This window comes from Leptinotarsa decemlineata, unplaced genomic scaffold (genome assembly GCF_025532065.1).
Source record: "Leptinotarsa decemlineata unplaced genomic scaffold, Ldec_3_MD MMD2_tig00000010_RagTag_RagTag, whole genome shotgun sequence".
Lineage (NCBI taxonomy): Eukaryota > Metazoa > Arthropoda > Insecta > Coleoptera > Chrysomelidae > Leptinotarsa > Leptinotarsa decemlineata.
Genome location: NW_027412538.1, coordinates 3453709 through 3473078, shown reverse-complemented (window position 1 = coordinate 3473078; position 19370 = coordinate 3453709). Strand labels below are relative to the sequence as shown.

The 19370-nt window shown below is 35.2% G+C and overlaps 2 protein-coding genes across 2 annotated transcripts in view; one reads left to right on the top strand and one right to left on the bottom strand.

Annotated features, from left to right (window-relative positions):
• The first annotated feature begins 987 nt into the window (after positions 1–987).
• The window catches only part of Art8 (Arginine methyltransferase 8), a 35683-nt gene continuing 17300 nt past the window's right edge, over positions 988–19370 (top strand). The window contains exon 1 of the mRNA XM_074171280.1: positions 988–1219. Coding sequence (XP_074027381.1) covers positions 1169–1219 — 51 coding nt within the window. The 5' untranslated portion in view covers positions 988–1168. The remainder of the gene's footprint in view (positions 1220–19370) is intronic.
• Positions 3116–19111, bottom strand: LOC111510941 (prostaglandin reductase 1). The gene is made up of 6 exons (XM_074171281.1): positions 18726–19111; positions 16931–17033; positions 15591–15779; positions 5041–5314; positions 3460–3559; positions 3116–3377 (listed from the first exon to the last, which is right to left on the bottom strand). Exons 1-6 carry the CDS (start codon positions 18829–18831, stop codon positions 3148–3150), a joined length of 1002 nt encoding a protein of 333 aa, XP_074027382.1. The 5' UTR covers positions 18832–19111; the 3' UTR covers positions 3116–3147.

Below are 19370 nucleotides of genomic sequence, written 5' to 3'. Positions count from 1 at the left end.
ATGTACACCCGAGACGTATGTATATGTATGTTGGAACGATAATAAGTAATTTCTAACTCTGATTTTCAGACAGTAGGTTCTTACCAGAAAACTGAAGAACTGTTTATCATATCTCCTCCCTTTCTAATAAATTTTATTTATATTTGCACCAATCAGAAAACTGAAAAATCATCAGATATAATTGTGGGAATACAGACTACTTTTACATATTTGACCATATCCAAGAATATTTTGACTTTACAGATGTGTCAAAGATGCGTAAATATTCTTGGTATAATTACTTGGGCTCTTTCCCTATCAAAAACTCTCGACCTACTGCCTTGATGAATGATTAATAAATTTCATTTGCTGCTGAATACCATTCAGCTTGACTATGTTAAACTGTATTACTTCAATTTTCAATGTCAATATTTTGGTACTTCAATTGAAGATCTGAACAAAATACTCGCGACAAGATTTCGATTCTTGCACTCACTATCTATCAACAACATATGTACAAGTCAGTCAGTTGAATCTCCGGGGTTTCTATGCATCTATGGTATGTCTTATTCTCGATCTGTCATTTCCGCCAAAAGTAATTCGTTCTTTTTGCTCGATCAAAATACATCAATATCAAAAAGGTAGAGAATAACTTCTGGAAGGAACGATGCAATCTAGGTGCAGCAACTTTTTCTTACACTTCTTGGGCTCTGTGCTTTTGACACAAAATAGTAAACAAATTCTGAGAGTCAGAAGCACAGAACCCAATATTTTTTTATTGTAGTTATAAAAGTCAGAATCTGTTTAAATTGAAAGGCTTTTTTAGGAGAGATTAATTTTTGTTTGTGTCTGAAAGTTACTTCTTTGCATGATCTACACATTTTTTGTATCAAGATGGAGAAGTAGGAGGCAAAAAACTTTCTTTCTCAGGATCTGTCTTCTGACACCTGACAAGTGAGTGAAGAGACAAGACGTGACAGCGGCACCCATGCCCATCGACCATCGACAATCGACATATGTCGGTGCCCATGTCCCATGCCGAAGGCACGATATAGTTTGTGCTTTGTGCTTCCTGTTCTTAATTGATTTGCCATAGAGAAGTTGTATAATAAGTGATTTTTGGGGCCACGGCTTTCACAGGAACCTACTAACAATTGAAATAAAAGACTTTTTTCATATTTTCTTAATAATGGAGCATATGGAAACCAGTACCTATTTCGAAAGTTATGAAAATTTGGAGGTTAGTAGAAACAAAGTTTGGGAAAATGGTACTTTATGGGATAGTCACGAGATATGTTCTGAATTCCTACTATCATGTAGTAGGTATTATCCCAGAAAAAATCGCGAAAATCCGTGAATATCCCATAAAGTACAATTTAGCCCAAAGTTGTATCAGTGGCTATATCCAAGGTACATCTTCCTCAGCTCTGTTGTTATCAGAATGTGGAAGATCAGTATTCATGAAGCTGACGTTTTCTGAAAAGCCAAGAGTTTGGACCCATTCCTCAGCAAATATTTCGGAATCAGGATGTTTTTTATTAACTATTTTCTTTTGCTGATTCTCTTTTTTTCCTCTCGTTTCCTTGAGTTTTACTTGGGCTTCTTTTCAAGTTTTTTTTGTTACCTTTTTATTCTATTTTTTTTTCTGAAGGAAGTAACAGGTGGAAGTTTTCTCTTAGATTATTATGGCTCTGGTCAAAAAATTACCACCACTACCACTATAGTATTATTTTCCAACAAATATTTGATGTGAATTACCATAAATTTTTTTATGAACTGATTTAAATTGAACACTAATTGTTAAGTGAATTTTATCATAACACATTAGTGAAAGCCACTCAGTTGGGCCGTTTTGTGAGATTAGCACGCACAAATGCTTAAACAGACAACAATTCTAAAAGTCATTGTTTTGAGTTCAATTGCATTAATAAAGAACCTCGAACATAGTTTTTCAGAAATACAGTACTGACTGCAATCACTTAACTATAACTGTTTGTTGGAACTACTCAATTTTGCCATTCAACTTCTTATGATACTGAGTTGAATTAGCTTTTACAAATATACCTTAGGTAAACACATGAAATAACAAATCACTTACATCTGACTAGTCAGTTCAGGTTGACACGAAAATCTCAAAAACTGTTCAAAATTTCAGTAATTCACCTGAAAAAGAGGCAGCCTCTTTTGTTGCTTTTAAAATTCTCTAGCATATTCTCTGCTGAGTTATATGCCATCCTGTTAGATTTTAGGTACTCCGAATCAGTCAAACAAAAAACTATCGTAATATGCACAGACACGCTGAGCTCTCTCTAGACTATGTAGAACATATTTTCAGATGATACACTTGTTCAACACATGATCGTATTGACTAACTGGATATCTGAATACGGAAAAAATTTATACTTCATTTGGTCACCAAGACATGTCCGAATCTCTGGAAATGAAGCAGCTAATAACGAAGCCTGTCAAACAGCAGGTAGACAAAACAAACTCTCTGTGCAAGTTGACCCGACATGAACAAGTGATACTAACCAGCTTGAAAATAAGACATACCTGTCTCATTTAATTATACCTATTACGGAGCAATAGACCAGAAGTATGCAACATTTGCAATAGCATAGAGACGGTCATCACATCTCAATCGAATGTCAAGTTTATGAACAACTTAGGCAGACACTGAATATGCCTAACACACTACAAGAATGCTTATTGAATGATGTGGCCCGAATCAAAAATACGTTGAATTTTATAAAACAAACTAACTTCTACCATACATAACTGAGAATTGACGTTCCCAGCTGAGTAATGACCCAGTAGTTGATGCTGTCTATTAAAAAAAGTTACCTAGAAATGGGACAAATGATGTAAGCCTACCTTAGTTTAAATACTACTGTTAAATTAAACATTTAGACTAAGTATTTATTGACAAGCTGTATAAACCATTCATGTATTTTTTCATACATCACTCATTAGTGAACTTCATCTCATGGCTCTCTTTTTTATCACTGACCCAGGAACACAAAAACCTGACTTATTGAAACCAGATTACTTTTGGTAAATGTTATGTAGGAGGAAAATTGTATATTAAAGGTTTTCCAAATTATTTCATTTCTTTGGTAATATTCTTAATGCGAGCTCTGTTTGATTATATATATATTTTGGCATTAACTACACTTTGACGATTGCTTTTCCTGTGTTGACACCTTTCAACATATCAGTGAAAGCAGTAAACATATTTTCAAATCCTTCTGTTACGGTTTCCTTGTATTTGAGTTTTCCTTCTTTCAGCCATTTTATATTCTGCTGCACTCCTTCATTCCATCTATCCAACCATCTAGTTACAAGAAATCCTTCGATTACCAATTCGCTGCTCACTACTTTTCCATATATTGATGGAGCTGAAAAATATAAAGTTGAATACATACTAAATAATACCTCTAACAAATAAGACTTGAATTTAATTCACAATAAAATAGTTACCTTTAACTTTTTCATTATAGCCTGAAATAGCGCCACAAACTGATACCCTTCCAAATTTATTCATATTTTGAATAACAGTACTGCTTATTTCTCCACCAACCTATAAAATTTATCTTGTTAACTGCTGCTTATAAAACATATATATTTATCTTCATCTTTAATAATTATATTGTTCTTTTTCATTTTTCACTGGGTGACTTGTTTTTTAGGATAACTAGATTGAGTTAGTTGAAAATAGTCCTTCCGAAACAACTACTTCCTTTCATACGGTCAAATAAATTACTTTTTCTTTCCCAATTGTACACCATATTTTTAAATGCGTAGGTTGTTTTCGCCTTTGATAATTTACCGCAGTAGTAAACGAAACGTCATGCATAAAAACCTGCAGACCACAGCCAGAAAACCCGGAAAATAGTTTTGAAAAAGACCGTCTTTTTTTATTGGGGCCATGGTGACTGTCAATGTCAGTTTCGTCTTGAAATCTTTATTAACAATGAAAAAGTTATAGACCGGGAAATGGTGGAAGAGTTTGGTAAGTCATTTCTTATAGTAGGCGCTTCTAAGGGGGTTCATATACGTAATAAATGAAAGGAAAAGTATGTTCTTACCAGTGGTGCGCGGGACGCAATTGCAGAATAATTAATTGATATTGTCCGAAAATCAGTAGGTATCAAACAATTTTCTTCACAAAATTTCTTCAGTTTATCGGTATTTTAACAAAAAATCAGGCGCTCGTTATACGCCATACTTCTCCTGTGGGTGTTAAGACTCGCCATACTTTTTAATGTTTTTTCTATTTTGTTCTTACAGGCTAATTTTTTAAACAAATGTTTTTCATTAATTTTGTACAAAAATCACCACGCCATACTATTCCGACGGTCCAAAATACCCGCCATACCCCTTCAAACGTGTCATTTTTGAAAATTCGAAAAACTTTCACCACAAAATTTGGTCTAGTAGTTGTTTTTATGATTAGAAACATAATTGTTATAATTCCATGCCATAGGTGATATACGAACAATTATAAAATTTTATGCAACATTTGAACAATTTCTTACAGTATGGCATCATTTTTTCTGAAAGTTGGAGTAACGTAAATACTGAATTTCAAATTTGTGCGTACGGACATTCTTATTCAATTGAATCACGTGTTATGTATGTCATACAATATTTTTCATTCATCCCATATTCCTTATTGTGACTACCTGCTCTTTTTTTACGTAAATAAGCTTAAAACAGAAACGAACGAAATATACTAGTATTTTTGTAAAAAAGCGTCTGCGCTTTGTGCCATATTTTTTGTATATCAAGCGCCCGTCGCTTTTTTCACAATAATACTAGTATTTTTCGTTCGTTATTGTTTTAAACTTATTAAAAAAAATTATTTTCAACTTTTTAGTAAGATATTCTTTAAAAGTGTTTCTTTTAGTTTTTTAAACTATATTTATTTTGAACCCCTGAAATTGAATATAAAACCTCTATAAGGATTCGCCTGGACTTTTCGGGGGTTTTTCTTCAAAATAAGATGAAGGTTCAATAAGCAATTCAGATGGATTGAATTTCATCAGCAAATTTACTTACATTATCAAAGTAACAGTCTACACCTTCAGGCGCAAATTTCTTGAGGGCCTCATCTATGTTGTCGGTTTTGTAGTTTATAAAATGGTCGAATCCAAGTTCATCTACTAACCATTTGCCTTTTTCATTGGATCCTGCTATCCCTATTACTCTACATCCTTTGATTTTGGCAATCTGTCCAACTTGGCTGCCAACACCTCCTGCTGCTCCAGAAACGACAACTGTTTCTCCCGCTTGGGGCTTACACAATTCAAGCAGACCAAAATAGGCTGTGTTGCTAGAATATATAACAGAATTATTTCATTTGAAACTGTATTATTGGATCAAAACTGAATTATAAAAGTAAAACACAACTTTGAAGTCATAAAAAGTGGATTGATAATCAGAGATAACTTTTATTTTAAAAAACTGATTTAAACATATTTTCATGCTTTTGTCAGAGTAGAGTCAATCAATTTAGCCTCAAGTTGTCGTTTATGAGTTTATATGTTTTCATGACCGAATTTCATTTTCATTAGAAACTAAAGAGAATAAAATCCTGGCTATAGTAGGGGAGCCCACGATGCAAAATGGGGACTTACTCGAGCGTCATAGAGACAGACATTTTAGGTTGCAAAGCTTAGATGATAAGAATAAAAAATGTTATATAATATATAACTTTCCGTCGGTGGGGGAAGCTGCTATAGATTTTTAAATATGTAAAAAAATATTCTTGACTGGACATACTCGATCGCGTCAGATATTGATAGTATCATGTCCTACGTATTTTTAATAATGTTGGTATGGTAATCTGATCGTTTGCATGATATGGGTGGTTGTACGTAAATGTTGAAAGTGAAAAGAAAAAAATTTAATCGAGCACGTTAGATTTTCTAAGGGGGTGTTAAGTGCAACAAAAAAAGCTCTCATTCAATAATCTGACGATTTCGATCTGACACAAACTCGCGGCTATTATTATAATGTGCAAAAAAATTCGCCATTTTGAAATACTCAAGCCCGTCAGATTAAGATATATATATATATATATATATATATATATATATATATATATATATATATATATATATATACAGGGTGTCCCTGGACTTCCTCTTTTCCTCTCGGGAATGTATAGATGGGGTCAAAATATCACCAGTACTTCATATAACTTTTTTTCCTAAAATCCTTCGTTACCAAGTAACGGGCCCTCGAAGTTACAAAATGAAAAATGTTTTTCTTTGATAACTTTTCAAGTTAATATTCAAAATCATCCAAATTTTGGTAATTGACTAAACAAATGAATTCCTTCGATGAGCTTTCATGCAGGAGTCAGTTGTTTTGCTACAAAGTCAGGAACGGACTACCCCCGATGGTCCACACCCTAAAACTTTGAAATGACAGATATTTTTCAATATTTTTCAACAAATTAAGGTTACTTGGACAATTTTATGAATAAAAGTACTCGTGTGGAAAGTCGATCGGAGCAACGAGTCTTGATAAAAATGTAGTTTCACTCGACGACATCAAACCCGCTCGTCCACCATTATTTGAAATGAATAATTATCAAAGCAGAAATAATAATGATAACGTTAATTCAACAACATTTATCCTGAGATGTCTACCATTATTCAAAAATATTAGTTTTTGAGAAAATGGAAATGATAGGTAAAATGTTCATAACGAATTTTTATAATGTAAATACGTTTAACTAACGAAACTCAAGAGCCTCAAGAGCAAACAGAAATGAAAAATCCGCTACAGAAACTGCTCGATATGACCACCTTCTCTCTCTATACATTTTCTTAGTCTGCGAAGTACCCTCTCTGTACTTGAAATAGCATTCCAGGTTCGTTTCGTATGGCTTCACAATGTAATGTTATTCTATTCAACAATGCATCTCTTGTGTGAATAGGTGTAGCGTAAACAAGGCTTTTTAGATGCCCCCACAGAAAGAAATCCAATGGATTTAAATCCGGAGACCGCGATGGCCATGAATATGGCCCACCTCTACCAATCCATCTATTGTGGAAAATATGGTTCAGATGGTCACGCACAATCAAACTAAAATGAGGAGGAGCGCCATTATGCATAAACCACATATCTCTTCGGGTTTTGCAATGGAACATGTTCCAAAAGTCCATTCAAATCGTTCTGAATGAACTCCAAATAACGTTCTCCATTCAATCGGTCCTGTAGAACGAATGGTCCTATGAGATGGTTTCCTATGATACCAGCCCAAACATTCACGTTGAATTTCCGTTGGTGTTTGGTTTGCAATATCCCATGGGGATTTTCTTCGGCCCATAAATGGAGATTATGAGAGTTGATAACTCCATCTCTACTGAAACCTGCTTCATCAGTGAATAAAACTCGATTAATAAAAGTCATATCCTCTCTTTGCCTATCCATGAACCAATTGGCATATTCCAGTCGTGCTGGAAAATCTTGAGGTGTCATGGCATGTACCTTCTGGATGTGAAATGGGTGGAGCAGTTGTTCCCTAATTATTCTATGAATAGTGAACTTGGATGTATGGAACTGTTCTGATAGATTTCTGATGCTCATTGAAGGATCATCAGCGACGGCTTCCAAAATATTTTCTTCCAATACAACGGTACGTACAGTCTTAGGAGCGCCCTCACCACCTCGTTTTGGCAAAACAGTACCTACAATAATATCGAAATAAAACAACGTGCTCAAATTAATTATCAATTATTACATACCTGTCTTCCTCAAGCTGCGATCGACACGCTCGAATGTTTCTCTTGACGGTACCGTTCGATTGGGAAAATGCTCGGAATACAGACGACGAGCTTCTGCAGCATTACAAAATGCTCGTCCATAAAATACATGCATATCTGCATATTCATTGAATGTAAACTGTTCGGCCATATCAAAAAAAATTCAAAATATCCTATGAATATTGACAATACAATGATAGTCATATGACAACACACCACTCAACAAAACAAAATCGCATTCCAGTTTCTCATTTTTTATCAAAACTTCCTAAAAGGTTTTTTTGTCAACATCTGTGAAAGAAATGGAACATAATTATTCCCTGGATATTTTTCACCTGATCATGTGCAGCCGTTTTTGTAGTTCATTCGTTTGCTTTTTATTAGTATAGTAAATATTTTTTCCGATGTGCGTTTTTTCAGCTAAATTTAGATTCGTGTTGAAGAATTTCTCCCATAAAATTCTAATTATCAGTGAAACTCCTCAACAGTTTAGCTGTGAAGAAGAATTTGAAACATTCGAATGTTGAGTTTCATGAGATTCAGATAACTGATCAACACGAAACGTGATTATTCCACACGTATTATGTACATACAAAATATGGAATGAATTCGATATTTCATAGTAGAGTAGCTTGTTAGTTTAAAAACACCACGAATCTACAGAACTTGATATTTCTTTTGAAAAAATATCTGCTATCACAATTGTGACTTAAACTTCCATATAGGTACTGTACTTTTTGTTTACGACTTCATTTTAGCATACTTTGTATTATTCCTGTTATAAATGTTGTTGAATTAACGTTATCATTATTATTTCTGCTTTGATAATTATTCATTTCAAATAATGGTGGACGAGCGGGTTTGATGTCGTCGAGTAGACTACATTTTTATCAAGACTCGTTGCTCCGATCGACTTTCCACACGAGTACTTTTATTCATAAAATTGTCCAAGTAACCTTATTTTGTTGAAAAATATTGAAAAATATCTGTCATTTCAAAGTTTTGGGGTGTGGACCATCGGGGGTAGTCCGTTCCTGACTTTGTAGCAAAACAACTGACTCCTGCATGAAAGCTCATCGACGGAATTCATTTGTTTAGTCAGTTTCCAAAATTTGGATGATTTTGAATATTCACTTGAAAAGTTATCAAAGAAAAACATTTTTCATTTTGTAACTTCGAGGGCCCGTAACTTGGTTACGAAGACTTTTAGGAAAAAAGTTATATGAAGTACTGGTGATATTTTGACCCCATCTATACATTCCCGAGAGGAAAAGAGCAAGTCCAGGGACACCCTGTATATATATATGGTTCATCCTAATGTTCTAGACTCATAATCGGATGATTATCTAGAGGGATTCGCCTAATCTGACAAAAAAATATATTTTTTTTAAATCATTGAACTTAAATAATTGAAAAGCTCAGGAAATACCATGCAAATAAATAAGTGTATGTTTTTTTAAGTAGAATAATTAATGCTCAAAAAAATTAATTTTTTATAATCAATTGATTAATTAACTGATCAACTGCGATGGCGTCATGGCAACAGAATTCAGATTGGGGACGCAGTGAGAAAGTAGATAAAGAAAAAGTGAAAGAGGAATAGAAACTCGGAGAGGGAAATATAGGTATCATACAGCTGCACACATTAAACTTTGTCGACGATTTTTTGTTATTTCGGCTTGCGGAAATCGTCAGATTATATAATTTTCGTTATCCTTGAATTATTTCCTTGAAAATAAAAAAAATTGCTGCGCTCGTGAATATCGAAATGACGTTATTTTTTTACAACTTTGTGCCCTCCCCTTTTTTTACGTCACTCTAAAATTGTCAGATTACTAGAATATACACTTTTCAGCATGTAATTAACTCACCCTACCTTAATCTGACGCGCTCAATAATTTCTGTAATCAATTTTTTTTTTACTAATCTAATCCTTTATCCTTCACGGGCGGCCTTATATATGGGGGGAGGTAGTTAACCGGGTACAAGGTATAAAAGTATATTAGTCTGCCGCGCTTTAGTAAATCTCAAAATCCCCGCTTGGACTCCCCTATTAGGCTCCCCTATTACTAGTAGAATGTTGTCGAAAGGAACCTGATGTACTGGTCCATACTTCCCCTTCTAGTTTCCAAAATTCTAAAATTTCTCTAAAATATTTGTAACACATGAGACCGAAGCTAAGCTCAGTTGGCAAATCTCCTCATGTCTTCTTAATATTCTTAACAGAGCTACTAGTAGAAGCATTTGGTAACCATGGTCTGAAAAATCCCGGGCCTTGAAAAGAAAATGGGTTTTTTTTGTTGAAAATTGGCTTCATTCATTAACATAATCTCCATCAAGAGTTACACAATCATTTCAGCGGGGCTAGAATGATTGGTATGATTCTACTTTTGTGAAACGATTTATCTTTTGCCTCAAAATATGCCTCGGTTTCAGCAGTGGATGTTGATGCAATTTCAAGGTCGTATCATGTAGTTTTGTCATTGTTTTGATTGACTTGTAACACGGTGCGTTGTCTTGATGAAACAAATTTTACCAGTGTGAAGGCAGCCATGGGTTTCAGCCACGAATTGGGGGAACTTACCATTAACGGAAAGGAGTGCGCCAAGCCACCATTGGTCGTTAAAATTCATTGCTAGCCATGAAAAGTTGTCTTTTATAACAATAATTTCATGGCCAGCCATGGAAATTTTCACATGAAACGATAGTTTTCAATAATACCTTTACGTTTTATCGCGGAAAAAAACATTCCCTGTAACTCTATGATACCTATATGGTCCTCGATTTTGTCGCGGAAAAATACCCCTCCTTGCAACCCATTCAATTATTTTGATAAAAAAAAATATATCTTTTGAAAAGTTTGTGCTGCTGGGGTTATTTTCACATAAAACGAAAGTATTCGTCGTATCTATATGGTCACAGAAAATGTTTTTTTTTCCGCGACAAAATCGAGGACTGTAAAGGTATTATTGAAAACGTTGAAAACTATCGTTTCATGTGGAAATTTCCATGGATGGCTATGAAATTATTGTCATAAAAGACAATGAATTTTAACGACAAATGGTGGCTTGGCGCACTCCTTTCCGTTAATGGTGAATTCCCCCAATTCGTGGCTGAAACCCATGGCTACCTTCACACTGGTACACATTTTTATTATTTGCCATATGCAGTCGTTTCTTTGCAATTTCGGCCATCAAACGCTCCAATAACGCTATATAATATTCTCTGTTGATGGTATTTCTCTTCTTATGATAGTCGATGAGTATTATACCACGCACATCCTAAAATTCCGAGGTCATAACCTTTTCAGCCGATTGTTGTGCTTCCGGTGCTTTGAACGAAGTTCACCAGTAGCTGCCCAGTTACATGACGATCGTTTTGATTCCGAGGTGAAGTGATGGATCCATGTTCCATCCAATGTCACATATCGACGCATAAATTCCGGTTTGTTTCATTTGAACATAGCCAAACACTGATCAGAATCATCAAGACGTTCTTGTTTTTGGTCAACAGTGAGCACGCGCGGCACCCACTTTAAACAGAGCTTTCTCGTACTCAAATGCTCATGCATTATGAAGCCAACTCTTTTTTTTATGTCAGATAACTCATGCAACTTCACTTTTCGATTATTCAAAACAATTTCGTGGATTTTATTTGTTTTCTGGTGTTATTGCCTCATTTGGACGTCCACTGCGTTATGCATCATAGGAGTCTCTACGACCACGTTTGTGGTCGTGTCTCTACGTCAGCAAACCAACGTTCAATTGTTGTTTCCGATGGAGCGGAGTCCTTATGACACTTTTCCAAGCCATTGCTTCCTTGAAACGGTATTTTTTCCCATCAAGAAGCAGGGTGAAATTTAAACACGAAATTGTTTTTGATTCATTGTTTTGAAAATCACAAATGTAATGTCACTCTCAGCACAATAACTAACAAACTTATGAGTAGAATATCATGAAATTTCAACAGCTTTCTTTCAAAGGTTAGTACTGACTGAAAAAAATGGTGAATGCAATGAAACTAGCGTCATCTATTTGACAGGCCCGAGACTTTTCAGCTCAGGTAGTATGTTATGTTTAAAATATGTTTTTTTTCCATTAACCAGCTATCGCACCCCTACGAACGACAAACTTCAAAAGTCGAAACTTGTGTGAGCTAAGGATTAATGAGGTCTAACCTTTTAACGTGTGTTTCCTAAAACGGGTTGGGAGGTAGCAAGTGAAAATCGAGCGTTCAGCCTGTGGCTCGACTCACACATCGGCCTATTGACTGAGTGAACAAGGCACCCACGTCGAACCACCCGGCTACCGACCGTGTATTACCATTCTTATATATGTGATTTCTCATTTGCCGTTTTCAAAGTGAACGGAAGCTCCACTGAGGGAAATATCACACTTGAATGAGTTGAATTATCTAATCTGAATGAGAATTTCGAGCTGATGTAGAATGAATATTAAAATACTTTCCGCTATATCATAAACAAAAATACTTTTTTCTATATAACTGGCCACCACACCCGGTGAAAAGTAAGAAGTTTCTGAAGTGAGGATATGAGAGCTGCGACCTTCACTTGATGTTATCCATGTCGTAAAATTTTTTGCATATCAGTGTCTCATAAAGTGCTGAACTACGTCAGCTCTACGTCAGCTTTAAATTCCTTTTTTTTGATAAAGAAATAGTAATTTGTTCTTCAATCCAGCTGTTAGATGCTACTTAAAATTGACGCAATAATGGGAAGAAGTGAGGACGTTTCAGACTTTTACTGGATCATAGACTTATACAATTTCAACAAAAAATTAATTTCAATAGATTAATAGATCTTTTTCGTCGATTATACGCGTTTGTTGTGGGTTCATTTGCTGGAATATGCATAGTTTTAGGCTTTCTCAAACCCATATGATGGAAGACTGTAGTGTCATAAATTAATAAAACCATCCATGAGGATAATTAAGCAGTTTTCACAAATTAAATTTTTATTCTAGCCGCGTTTCGCTAACAAAGTATCTTCATCGGTAGTAATGCCCTCGACAGAAGAAAAATAGATCTGCAAGCTTATGCAGATGACCTTGTCATCTTGGCAAGGTCCACGTCGGGAAGGGTAGCTTGTAATATCCTCCAAAGCACGTTGGACGTTGTTCCCTCAATGGTGAGGTCAATCCATTTGGAAATATTTTGGCATTGTCCTTGATAAAAAACTGGAACGCTCACTTGGAAAAAGTTTCACACAAAGCCAGACTGTCCCTACGGACATGTCAAAGGATTTGTGGTGGAACTTCAGGTTTCAAACAAATCCATTGGATTTATGTGATGATTGTCAGACCAATGATCATTTATGGTGCAATTGCCTGGTCGCCGAAGGCTTTACAGAAAACGGCCCAGGCAAAGCTCTCTGGAGTCTAGATGGATTGCATATTGACTTGTGCACATTGTCATTTACACAATGGAGTTGTTAACATCTTATTGGTCATTAAGTGGGGAATTTGAATGTTTGCCCCTATCAATTTCCAGAGACTCCTGCAGGTTACATGTATGTCCTTTATTTTCTGTATGAAGTATGTTGCAATCAGTGTTGAAATCGTGATTGTTCTCTAAAAAGGGGCTCGTATAGTTGGAGTTCATCTTTAATTCAAAACTACTTTTAAGTTCGGAGATCCTTTTTTAAAATTTCTTGAAGCCCTTCATATATGAACATTTGGACATGATCCGCATATTAGTTTTGTAGACATCTGATATGTTATCCTTGTCTATGTGTGACTTGTAATTTTTATATGCGCAGCTTGAATCGAAGAAGAAATTACTTCTATAATTTTTATTCTATGAAGTCCTTTCCTTCCTACTCGGTTCCTCTTTTTATTTCTCCTCCCGTATTTAATAGCTCGATACTAGTATTGTTTACGATGACTTCCCTGTCGGATTCTGACACCTCATCCGGTGAGGAGGATATTCTAATTGCAACTTTTACATCGTAATATAATTTATTGGACAAATGAAACAGTACAGGGTGTTGTTGGATTACACATATCAATGTTTCCTCGATATTCTCCGTATTCTCGTATCCAGAGAACTAAAGGAAAAACGAGTGAATATCTCGTGGTGTCTTCGTAGAGCATTGAAATCCAAGGTTAAGCATGCAGCATGAGGAGGAAAGGAACAGAGGTGGAAGGAACCTCTGGAACAGTCACAGGGAGTTTTCGAGCGAAGACGGACGGCATTAAGTTTCGCTTCTTTTTCCATTGTTTATTATGGGGTGGGGGAGTTTTTGGGGCAGGCCGTCTCCGATCGAAAAGCAAAAACTTCATGTTTGCCCTTGGATTTTAGTGCTCAATGAAGACACCACGAGATATTCACGAGTCTTTCCTTCAGCCACCGGATTGTCGCTACAAAAATACAGAGAATTTCTAGGAAAAATTGATATGTGAAATCCAACAATATCTGTATTGTTTGATTTATCGAATAAATTATATTACCATGTAGAAATGAAATAAAATGCTTGGCAGGAGATAGAAGAAAAAATGGAAACAACTGAAACAGGGGGCGAAGTAAATGGCAATGTATCCGTCATGCCGCAGTGTGCGCATTGCATTGCTCCCCCCCCCCCCCCCGTATGAAACAATAGAAAGAAAAACGAAAATTCATGTCACGTTCCTTTTCCGGCATGTTCCCGTCAAGTGCCGTGCTGTCGCAGTGTGCGCTTTGCATTATTCTCGAGTATTTGTTCTCTGAACAAATCATAGTTCAGCACTTCATGAAACACAAATACGCAAAAAATTGAGTACTTGGATAACAGCGAGTAAAAGAACGCAGGATAACAGCAAGTAAAGGAAATAAGCTCGGAGTTTCATTCATGATATGGTGGTGGACGGACGGGCCGATAACGACCATTCACAAAGAAGGTATGCGGATGCCTTTGTTGTAGATGGAACTCAGTTTGTGTTGTAACGGTCCGCCATCATAGAACGTGCCACCATTAAAATTAATATTTTGTGAAAAGCTTCATAAGTGTTTGAAGAGGAATATCACTCTCATTCATGTCTGATGGAGGCGGAGGTGGACCGGATGTCCATGTGTGAGTGCTAAAGTGGATATACATAATAACTACCCCCATTCACGCCGCTTAGTAGCCGGGGTGGACCGGATGTCCATGTGTGAATAGAATTGCATAAATTATAAGAAAGATATGTGATAGAAGAGAAGGAGGCGACTTAATAAAAAAATTAGTGTTTTCATAATAAATAAGATTGACAAAAAAGGGTGGCAGCATTGCTTCGAGCAAGACCGCTTCGCCCCCCAGACGAAGCTCCTATCAACTTTGGTAGGAAGAGGATGGACAAATGCGCCGAGTGGGAGGCAACGTCCAATAAACCTAGAGAGAGAGAGGCAGAGAAAGAACGCAGCTCTCCTAGCTTCTCTTCAGAAACTGTTATTTTTCACCAGTGGTCGGTGATCAGGTATAGTGATGATGAAAGTATTTTTGCTGTATTCATTCAACGTCAGCTTTAAATTCTATCTTTCAAATTATAAAATTCAACGTGTTCAAGTGTGATGAAGTTCCAAATTATAGTGCACTCAGTGGAACTCCTTTTTACTTTGAAAACGGACTATTGCACGGCAATATTGCATGACATTATATCAGGTGGTTCTACTAGCCGCTCATGAGTATGTAGAGGTCATGAGGAGATTTGCCAACTGAACTTAGCTTCAGTCTCATGTGTTTATAAATATTTCACCTATTTTAGAAACGTTCTAGAATCTTGGAAACTAGGAGAAAAAGTATAACCCCTTGAAGTTGAACTGATCTCTTCACGTTGATTATTGACTATAGAATGTACTCACCCCACCATTCCAGCGGCTCCGAGTGCAAGAGATAACGGTAGATCTCCAAGTTTGGGGACTAGAGTCGGTGCTCTTCCTCTACCAGTCATACCCAAAATGTTTCCAGTGGCGATGGTGTGAGTTCTCCATCCGAATTGACCTATGACGTATTGGCCCACAGGGTATTTGGGGTTTTTACTATCGATGATCCTTCGAAGAAGTTGATATGATGAATATTTAAAAAGCCCCAATATTATACAGCGTGACTCACGGTCGATGGTAGGTTAGACGTTTCTGGAAAACGCAAAGCATGATTTTTCTGAAATTGCACCTCTCACATTTCCTTACCTGTTCTATCGATATAAAAATTTTCAGCATTGCGGCGTTGCCACTTCCATCAAAAAAACCTAGCAACTTTATTTTTTTAAATGGAACACCCCGTATATTAATACATTTTTGGAATCGCTCTGGTATTTCAATACCTATCTTGTTAATAATGTCCTATACCTATCTCTATCTGTTTTCGAGATGAAAAATAAATTGTGCTAAATATGGTCCAAAACAGCCTCAATTGAAATTAAGTACCTACATCAGTACTCTCAATTCATGAAAAGTTGATATTTCGATGATAGTTTGGACAAACTCGAATATTCAAATAACACCAAGAAATCGACATACAGGGCGTGCTAAAATTACTAGTATTTCCATTGTGCATAAAATTACTCGAAACTTCATTTTTTCAAATGAAACCCCATGTATATTACTCGATAAATTGAAAAGTGGTTAAAAATGCTTCAAGATGATATACATATCCCTATACCTAAATCGTCAAGTTTTCTTAATAAAGCCGTTTTGGTGGAAAAATAGTTATTCATGTTTTACCTACAAGTGTTGAAAGTGGCATTTTATTTTGTGAGTGGGGATTATTGCAAAACGAGCGTCAGCAAGTGGAGCAAACTCACGAGCAAAATAAAATCACTTTTAACAAATGTATCATACAAATTTTTCTGTATAACGTTACTGCTGATAATAAAAAAAAAATAGAGTCCATGGGATTTCAACACACGATCTTTGGATTACAAGGCATATGTTACAACTACATACGCCAACTCACGTTATTTTAAGGAGGATTATTGGTTGCTAGGACTTTTTGATAGAAGTGGCACCGCCGCAATGCTGAAAAATTTTAGATCGATAGAACAGGTAAGGAAATGTGAGAGGTGAAATTTTCAGGAAAATCATGCTTTGCGTTTTCCAGAAACGTCTAACCTACCATCGAACGTGAGTCACGCTGTATATAATGAAATTTTCGAAACGCAGCCGCATTCGTAAATATAAATGAAGAGATTGAAAAATCTTACTTGGCAATTTGTGATCCCAAAAAAGTTTCTCCCAATTTTAAATCGGGCGCGTACGCTCGCATATATGGATCCACGCTAAGATACACGGCTTCTGCGAGGAATTCTAAAAAAAATTACTTCATTATATACGTTTTTTCAAAAATCTGACATAACACCACGTTATGTACATCAAGAGATGTTTATCAGTCACAAAATTATTTTGAAGTATACTAGATTATTCGAGGCAAATCTGAGTACGCAGAAAACTTTGTATAACGGGCGACTTTTTTGTCAACAATGAAATGTCTCGTCAGCGGCCGGAAAGATCAAAAAGTGTAGATGCTTTGTCTGTGTTTTTTAAACAGAGAGGACTATGTGAAAACGATCAGCGATGTTATGTGGTTTTCACTGAATTTATATTTTTAAAAATAAACTTTATTGAATACAAATTTATTCACAATAAAGACATTTGAATATCATGATTCAAGATTTCGACTAACGTGGATAGTCGCGAAGTTATTCAAGAATCTAATTATATGTTACAAATAATGATTCAAGATTTCTACGAACATGGATAGTCGCGAAGTTAGTCAAGAATGCGGCGTCCTCTTGTTCTCCCATATTTATAGGATCACGAACTGCTGATGTAGATGTGTTGGTGATTGAAAATGCAACACACCCTGTATTGTACATCAATCATTTATTTTCAGTTATTGTTTGACAGTTGTATGTATATGAATGACTGTCAGATACAAGTTCATTATTATATATATAATATATATATATAATATATATATATATATATATATATATATATATATATATATATATATATATATATATATATTACAATGTAGGTTTTCACGGATGGTAGAATATCATGTGAATGATATCTGATTCTTATTCCTCAACAAATGTTCGATATACAAACTGAATAGAGAAAAGTATCTTCTGTATAATTCAGTGTTCATATAGAAGTATTTGTTTCGAAAGAATTTTTTTCTTTCGTGTAATTCAATGTTTATATGAAAGTAGCTGTTTCAGGAGGACTTTCTTTCAGTTTGTGTCTGAAAGTTACTTCTTTGCATGATCTACACATCCATGTATAGAGTTACTTATTTTCAAATTGATTACTTTCCTTCCTTTCTTTGGAAGGAGCAAATCAGATGGAGATGGAGCAAATCTGCCATGAATTTATCCGTTCCATATACTATTCGTCTTCTTAATGATGGTCTCATCTAGTACCTTATTTTATTTTTCACTCTCGCTTCTTTCGCTCAAAAAATTAGATAGATGAAAATCGCAACCCATTATTAAAACATAGTCTAGAGAAGGTATCATGAAAACTAAAACGGTGTAGTGGAAACTAAAGATTTCACAACAAAATACGCGACTCAAGACTAGTTTTTGTCTATTTAGTGGAATTCCAGGTTCGAGTTTGTTATCGAAACTAAAGCAAGTTATTTGTTTCTTGATCATCGGAATACGGTTGATATTTACCCAAACATAAAAGTTTGACACTGAATGTTTTCTTCTGAATTGCCAATTTTTTTTATGTTTTACGACAATAATATACAATTGCCAAACCTTGAATTCCAAAGAAATATTTTAATTATATATAAACAGATAATTGAAAAATAATCAATCAACAATTTCTTGCTAGATAAAACACGTTTTTGAACAAATGAAAATAGAGAAATTCCAACATTATTTACTTTCACCTCTTTCTAATAATTTGCACAATTATTCAAGAATTCAAGGCTCACACTCTTAAAATTTTTCGCAATGCAAATATTAAATCTGACTATTGCCTCACCTCCATTTTTGATTGGCGGCAAATCCTCTTCTATCAATTTTAAATCATCTTTTTTTGGAAAACCATCAAATTGTTTATCAAAAATATATGCTTTCGCCTTCACCATCTTGAACGTTATAAAATCTATGAAAATGATTCCCGTATCACATACTCATTTAATTGGTTATTGTTTGTTGATCGGTATCTTTTAAGTGACAAGGTAAAAACGTATTTTTGATTCACAAGGTCCATGTCCTTATCACTGATAAAACCAAAAGTACAATATGTATAACGTAATGTTATCGGTTTTGATTGAGAATCAATTATACTTGATTTGACACATTTCGATAGCCAGTTTGGGTGGTTGGATACCCGAGTTTTCTATAAAAAATTACAATATAAATTTTTGACATCTGTCATCGAATGGTAGGTATACTTGTCAAATCGATACTCACTGAGAAGGTTCGAACTTTGGTCAAAATGTCAAAAGGTTCACAAAAAGGTCATCCACTACTCAGTAAGATCACAAAATATATATTTAATCCTATCATCTCTACTCAAAATCGACGGTACGATTGAAAAAATCGAAAAAAATATTGCTTTTCTTCTCATATTTCAAGAGGATTGCTTATTACTCAGACCAATAATTGATAAATTGCATTGCAA